This window comes from Sinocyclocheilus anshuiensis, unplaced genomic scaffold, assembly GCF_001515605.1.
Source record: "Sinocyclocheilus anshuiensis isolate Anshui unplaced genomic scaffold, SAMN03320099.WGS_v1.1 scaffold436, whole genome shotgun sequence".
NCBI classification, from domain to species: domain Eukaryota; kingdom Metazoa; phylum Chordata; class Actinopteri; order Cypriniformes; family Cyprinidae; genus Sinocyclocheilus; species Sinocyclocheilus anshuiensis.
Window position 1 is genome coordinate 2,827,743 of NW_015560618.1, and position 8,243 is coordinate 2,835,985.

At 37.8% G+C, this 8,243-nt stretch overlaps 1 protein-coding gene across 1 annotated transcript in view; it reads left to right on the plus strand.

The window, feature by feature from the left end:
• The window catches only part of LOC107681710 (low-density lipoprotein receptor-related protein 8-like), a 104,310-nt gene that overhangs the window by 53,356 nt on the left and 42,711 nt on the right, over positions 1 to 8,243 (plus strand). The window contains exon 4 of the mRNA XM_016478025.1: positions 2,362 to 2,484. Coding sequence (XP_016333511.1) covers positions 2,362 to 2,484 — 123 coding nt within the window. The remainder of the gene's footprint in view (positions 1 to 2,361; positions 2,485 to 8,243) is intronic.

Consider the following 8,243-nt stretch of genomic DNA (forward strand, 5'->3'; position numbering starts at 1 on the left):
AGCCATTTTGAATTCTTTCATGATATAAGGCCAGTCAAATGGCCCCGGCAGACTCATTGACTGCCAGAGATGATTTATTTATGCCTACATTTCTGATACCTCTCAAACTGTGATCTAATATTAACAGACAGCCTGCCAAATGGAGCAGATTGGCCATGACTGTGAAAGAAAGAGGGGGACAGAGCTGCTAAAACGGGGGCCACAGACCCTCTGATCTACCACCTGACCCCATTTACTCTCACTTAAAGGGATAGTTCACGCAAAAATTACAATGCTATCATCATTTACTCACCTTCTGTTATTTTCTTTTTTGCCACACAGGTTTGAAACAAGATTAGGGTGAGTATAGGAGGACAATATTCATTTTTGTGTATCCCATTAACTATTTTAGCAATTAAGAGGTTTTTTTTTTTTTTGTGATCAGATCCCAAGTTAAATATCTCTCTTTTTTAAAATAACAATAACAATATATAACTATAAGGTATAATCATTTTTGTTACAATCATAGCAGTGTTTTATCTGGCATTAATTAATTAGGATCTCAATTGGATGACAGGATTAAACTTAAGCAGATAAATTTACACAAAATAAAAATAAAAACAACAACAACAACAACAACAAAAACCCTAATTTCCATAATTCAAAAACATGGTGATGAACAGCAGAAATTAACTTATTTTTAGTGACAAGAGCATAGCTAAATGCTAAAGTCCAACAACTGGAATTAACTTATTTTAGCGACATGAGCATAGCTCATAGACTATAAAAACATGGATGTAGTGTCCGTGACGTCACCCGTAGGTTTCTGAAGAGCATTTTTGAAGCTCAAAGTGGGCAGAGCCGGCCGTCGTCATCTTGGCAGCATGTCACCGCGCATCACTCCCGGATATTCGAAAATGGGCAAAGAGGCGGGAGCTGGTTGCTGAAACCACGCCCACCTAGCTCGACGGTGGTGACAGCAGCGGCAATCCACCTGTCACTCAAGTGGCCACGCCCTTAATTATGCAGCACTTTAAAGGGTTAGTTCACCCAAAAATTAAAATTAGGCTGCGTTTTACTCACCCCTGAGGCATCCTAGGTGTATATGACTTTCTTCTTTCAGACGAATCCAGTCGGAGTTATATCCCCCTCACAGTTGTCATGAAGGGCAAAATTAGCTATATCGACCAAAACCACTTTTTGTACCAGGCTGTAAACATATTTTTTTTCTGCTGTAAAGTTGGGCATTTTAACATGGGGAGTCTATGGGACTGACTCCCTTTTGGAGCCAGCCTCTAGCGGCCAGTCGATGAATTGCAGTTTTAGTCACTTCCGTGTTGGTTTCACGAGAGAGACCGGAAAGTTGTCGCTTGGCGTAGCTACATTATAACTTCCAACAACTGGAATCAATTGTGAACCAAGTCTACTGTGTGTTCGACTGTAAAAGCTGCATGTAAAATGCAATATGATATTAAAGGCATTTTTTGTTATGCTGGTTGAAAGTCTCTTCACATCCTGATAGCAATTACCAAGTTAAGTGGTCTAAATGTGTTTATATAATCTGTGGAAGGTGTAGGACCATAAATTGATCGTCCAATCCTATTCCTCGGTCCATTGACTATGATAGACTGTCCTACTTGCTTGTCAATGTATGTATTTGCATACCTCCATGCACCCTGTTCACGCAGACATAATACATCATCAGAGCATTCCATTACGCTATTGCAGACCGAGCGAGAATGGAAGGTGTTATTATTGTAATATTATGCTCTTTGTACTGTAATGTTTTCTCACCGGTGAATGAGACATGAGGTGATCTGACAGCGTTGATGCCATCTCTCATCGTGTCGCTGTTAGTCTCTGGTCTGCCTGTGCGCGATCATGTGTTTTGGAGGAGGCGTGGTTTTGGAGACTGATTTTGCAGGGAGGGTGGGATCTTGTGCTTTCAAAGCTAGCTTGCTTTTGCTAGCCTCTCTGAAGTCACCTACCCAAACTTTAACACCATGATTTCTGTCACACATCAACAATTATGGATGGAAACCTGACATTCTGTCATAAAGTTGTCTAATGAGTACTGTCACTACTATAAGTCAGTAATGCCCCAACACTTTATCGCATTCTGATGTGCATCAGCAGCCAGAAAAGCTCCTGGGAGTATAAATGGACTTCAAAAAGCAAAAACATGCTGAAAATTGTATTTAAAAATTCTGTTTAGAGGTGCCACGCATGTTTAGATCACATTTGCGATCTCACATTTCTCTCTATGACAGGCAGCACAGATCTGAGGAACGTAGTGAGATCAACAAAATGATTCGATGCCAGTCGGTTTACTTGCCTCATGTTTCACTCTAACCTGTTCAAACATTTCTTTCTGTTCCACAGCAGTCAAACAGATGTGTCCACCAGAGAAGTTTGACTGCGGAGGGAAGTGTGTGTCGCTGTCCTGGCGGTGTGATGGGGAAAGAGACTGCGAAAATGGTGAAGATGAAGCAGACTGTGCAGCAGGTGAGTCTGCTCTCTTTCCCTCAGACTGTGTTTGATTCTCCGCAGGGAGTTTTGTTCAAGGCTGAGGTGATAGTTTGAACTAGTTTCACCCTGATGCTGTGGACCTGCTTCAGTTGTGGCTCTAAAAGGCACAAAGAGGAAAGAGAGATGTAGTGAATGTTTTTTTTTCCTGAGCATACTGTTGTCTTGTTACATGTGTATTCTGTCTTTTATTGAAACTCTAGTACTGGACAATTACGTGTTGATTGGACAGTTGTAGTTCTAGATAATTACAATTAAGTGTCGATTACAGCATTTAATTTAGGTCTATTCTGGTGTGTAATTATTCGGTTTACAACACGTTGTGCAACGCGTTTGAGAATTGTAACCAGTCACAGGCAAGTCTGTTGTGTGCGTGAATGTAATGGTGAGATATTTAAATTATGGCGCTTTTCCACTGTATGGTACGGCACGGTACGGCTCGGTACGGTTCACTTTTGGGGGGGTTTCCACTGGGTACAGTACCTGGTACCTGGTACTTTTTTTAGTACCACCTCGGTTGAGGTTCCAAGTGAACCGTACCGTTACCAAAACGTGACGTGTAAACTCTGCTGATCACGGATTGGCCGGAGAGGATCGTCACTACCTGCGTCACTGAACTTGCGACACAAAAAAACACTCTAAAGCGGTACTGAACTGCAGTGGAAATGCAAACCGAGCCGAGCCGAGCCGTGCCGTACCGTACTGAGCCGAGCCTAGCCGAGCCAAGCCGAGTCGTACCACGCAGTGGAAAAGCGCCATTAGTCTACAGGCCTATCACTGATGGTCCTAATACGTTCAGTCTGATCCACAAGTGTGTTGTACGTTTTACTTAAAGGGACAGTTCAAAAAATGAAAATTCTGTCATTAATTACTCACCCTCATGCCGTTCTAAACCCGTAAGACCTTCGTTCATCTTTGGAACACAAATTAAGATATTTTTTGATGAAATCCGAGAGCTTTCTGACCCTGCAAAGACAGCTATGCAACTGACACATTCATGGCCCAGAAAGGTAGTAAGGACATTGTTAAAATAGTCCATGTGACTATTAATTTTATGAAGCTACAAGAATACTTTGTGCACAAAGAACACAAAAATAATGACTTTATTCAACAATTCTTCTCTTCCGGGTCCGTCTGCCGCAGTTCACAAGAGTACCATGGCACCTGAGTGTAACGTTCGGCCCTATTGGTCGAATTTACAATTGTTAAAATGGGGTCAGATTATACTGTGTGAGATCTTGGGAGTGTTTAAAAAGATGAGTCAGACAACAATTTAAAAGTGAAAATCAAATGTGTATTTACAATATTCACAGGGAACTTAAAACAACACAAAAAAACTAGAATAACTTAGGCTGTTAAAAACGTGGAGTCCATTTGCACCATACCATAAAACAGTCCATAAGAAATCCAGTGTGTTGCTAGCCCCAAATGTGATGAGTCACATGACGGGCAGACCCAGAGTCACTTAAAGACATACACACATTAAAATGGTTAAAAGAGGAATAAAATGGCTAAGACAACATGAAAACCTATTAAAACTCAAATATACATAAAAATCATTATAATATATTGAGCAGGTAAAACGTGTCCTGTGTGACAGTGTCACATGCGAGTGCATTCCTCTGCTTGTAAACAAGGTACAGTGCATGCGTGTTCTACATCTATGTGGTACTCTCGTGAATGGTGGCGGACTGCCCTGGAAGAGAATAAATAATCTAAATTTATATTTTTGCCACCCATGTTAGCTCTTTACTGTCAAGCCCCAGATAAAATAGTAAGATATTGTAAGGATAAGAATAAATGTAAGGGCGTTATGAATGTAAGGTTTTTGGAAATATGCGTTATTATTGTAATTCTGCTAGGTGACAATGTTAGTGCAGAAACTGTATTCTTCACCATTAACTCTTTGGTGCTAGACATTAGTGATTGATTTTTAAAGTATTTTACTTCATCGGAATGGCACAAAACTTGCTGAATTTTGTTAAACTTATCAAATCATGGTCATCAAATGCTAAATGGTCTTTAAAAAAGAGTCACACTTGTACTGTTCATGGTCAAAAATGACTGCCATAGGAATTGAATAGGAAATACCAAAAATGAATTGAATAGGAGACTCAACTAAGTGGTTAGATCAGATTAGAGCCATATAGATCAAGCTCTGATCAAGCATTCCTGTTCATTTTTGTTACATTTCTATTTAATTTTATGTTTGAATTAGATTATGGGTAACAAAATCCCTTTTCCATGTTCGGGTTTGACTATAATAATGCAAAAACTGACACTTCAAGTTAACATTTCAAAAGTAGTCTTTGATCATGTCTAAATATATATCCAAATAAAATACCTAATACAACTAAATTATGTCTGAAAACATTGTTCTCAGCAACAAGGAACACACAGCCCTTTATATAGGGCTGTATGCAATGGTATTATAGATGATTTTCTTTCCACCAGATAGCATTAATCTGCCTGTATTCATTAGATTTTAAATACTTTTGCTCTATTTGTAACTTAAATACTGCATTCATTTGAATAATAAAAATAATTACATAATTTATTATTTTATAGGTAAATAAATAGCCTGTTTTGACTGATGAGCAGCAAAAGTGTGACCCCAAAATGAACAGCTCCAGATGGTTAAATATGTGTAAACATCCCTTGACACCCCAAAACAAAGCATCAAATGTAATTTGAGAGTATTTTGGATTCACTAGATATCACTGCAAGAGAGCGGTGCGACAAACCTGCAGTGTTCACATAAATTCATTAAGGCACAGACAGTGAATAAGAGATTAATTCTGCAGCATGGACAGCTTCATTTATTGTAACAGGAGTGTTTGTGAGAAACTCAGGGAGTGAACTCACACTGAACTTCAGGACTCAAAACAGTCACGTCAAACTGTGTGAACTTGCAATGACAGCTTCAGTGATTATTATCTTGAGTGCTGCAGTGTTGCTTGCATTCAGCATAATTTATTTTATACAATAAATACAATAACAGTTTTGGTTATCATGCTGCTAAATAGTTCTCAGCCTACTGTGAATGTGTAGCTAGTTATACAAATGCTACTTTTTTAAAATTATAATTCTATTGATCAAAATAATTGTGATCAGTTTCATTGGAAGTAATAACAATTATAATTTGTCATAATTGTGCAGCCATAGTTGTTTGTGCTGGTCAGTAAATGTCAAATGATTCCTGTTTATCTTGTATTTACAAATAAAATATATGAATGTCATTGCATTATAAAACAATATATCAAACCAAGTGACATTTATTTGAAAGAGAAGTAAAAGAAAAGCTACATTTCAGGTTGTTGTTTGATTGTAAAGAGGTTTAAATGGTACAATAGTCACACTTTACTTTGTAGACCAATTCTCACTATTAACTAACTATTAACCATGACTTTTGTGTCAATAAACTCCTAATTTGCTGCTTATTAATTATTAGTAAGGTAGTTGTTAAGTTTAGGATTAAGGGATCCAAAATATGATCATGCAGAAAAAGCCATTAATAAGTACTAGCAAATATGCTAGTAATATGCGTGCTAATAAGCAAATAGTTAATAGTGAGAATTGGTCCCTAAACTAGTGTTATTGGTAAAATGATAGAAACTCTTCAGAATAGATTTAAGAAGTCTGGTTAGTGGATGGTGTTCATTGTTAATGTGGTAATACTTGAGAAGGCAGTGACATTGTAAAAATTTTAAGAAAAAGAAAAAAAGATTATTTGTTCGCATATGCATTTAAATGAATACTCAGTTATTATTTTTAAGTGTGGGTTAGGTATCCAGAAAGTCTTCAGCTACTGTATAGTAAGCTTAAACTGAATGCTGAAGGCTGTTGTACCAAGTGATTATTCTTAAGGAGTAGCAGAGCATGTCCTTGACATCCTCGCCCAAGGTTTCCTTGATAAATTGTCTAGACCAGTGGTTGCCAACCCGTCGATCGCGATATCTTTATCACTGTCCCAGTAGATCCCAAAAAAAAAACAGTAAAATAAGTACAAAAATGCATTACAGTTATGGGGTTATATTAATGTATCACTGAAGGGTACTGTCTTGAGAAAAGTTTCGATGGCAATGGCATTTTCTTCTCGTATAAAGCGCAGCTCTGCTTTGTTTAAAGCGGTAAACAAGGTAACGCTATAGTGTGGTCGGTTCATAAGCAGTGTTGCCAAGTTTTGACCCAAAATTGGGCTACTTAACACTGTTGCCGCGGGTTGTTGTTCATGTCCGCGGGCTGAAGCGACCCCAATAACGTGATATTTAGTCACTGGAATGTGAATTTTACTTGAAGATCCCGCCGAAAAACGTGTATTTTACCCCCGGAATGCGATTTTTACGGGGAACACCCTCAAAATGCAATTGGACTAGTTTTATTGCGAAAACCTGGCAACCCTGTTCATAGGCGCCACCTGCTGTCAGAGAGTGCGTCTCATTCAGACCTGCTGTTTTTGTTTCGTGCAGATGTTTTATGTAGCAAATAAATAAATAACACCTAAAGTCAGACCATTCTGTTTTTGTTTGAAATCCTGAAATTATTCTAAATCAAATCAAAAACAACTGCCCTTGCAGATCATGATGAAAATGCAGTGGTTGCCTCTAATTTCAAATGGCTAGGTATTTTTGTTTAAAGCCAGTTTGTTTGTTATAAAGCAACTAGCCAATAAATAAATTTGCTTAAAAATCAGTATCAGTATCAGATTTGCTAGTAAATTTGCTTAAAAATCAGTATCAGAATCCAATTTGCTAGTTAAAAAAAAAAGAAAGAAAGAAAAGAAAATCTGAATTCTGAATCAGCTATGATCGGCGCATCACTAATTAAAATACTAAGTAAAAGGCCTCAAATTTGAAGCACAATCTGGGATGTCTTTTTCTATCAATTCTTCAATAGGTCGATCTTGTCTTTCATAAAGGCCGAGGTCAGGGATCTTGGGCCTAAAAAGGTTGGTGACCACTGGTCTAGACTCTTGGGTATTGATGTTAGTGGCAGGGCTCATGCTCATGTGTCATGATCATTGAATGTTTCAACACTTCTGGTGGGAGGTGCTTGAGCTCTGCTTATTAAACACGGTTGTTTTACCTCAGCCAATCAGACGTCCTCCCAGACTCCCGCTGTGAATCCTGCTGCCCTACTTTTAAGAAGCTGTGGAAATTGACGCTTTCTCTAGCTTCCCTTCTTATCCACCGCTGAAGTCCTCATAAATTGAATCCACTGCGATGATGCTCAGACAGGATATGTCTCAATGCACTAGCACAAAGGGGGATTGCTCTTTATAATAGTATCTCTCCATTGTCAGTCTCACATTAATGGCATCGCACGCTCCCTCCGTTTAGTCTCTCTCTCTTTCAATTCTGCCTGTTAAAATAAAGGATAGTCTTGCAGGTGCTAAAATATGATAATTTTGAGCTACTCACACATAATAATAATAATAATAATAATAATACAATGAATAAAATTACTAAATAAAATGTACTTTTCACAGTTACTATAAATATTACTATAGAAAATGTGGTAACACTTTACAATAAGGTTCCATTTGTTAACATTAGTTAACTACATTAGTTAACATGAACTAACAATGAAAAACACATCTAAAACATTTATTAATTTTAATGTTAATTTCAACATTTGCTAATATATTATTAAAATTAAAAGTTGTCTGTTAAAGGGGTCATATGATGCGATTTCAAGTTTTCCTTTCTCTTTGGAGTGTTACAAGCTGTTTGTGAATA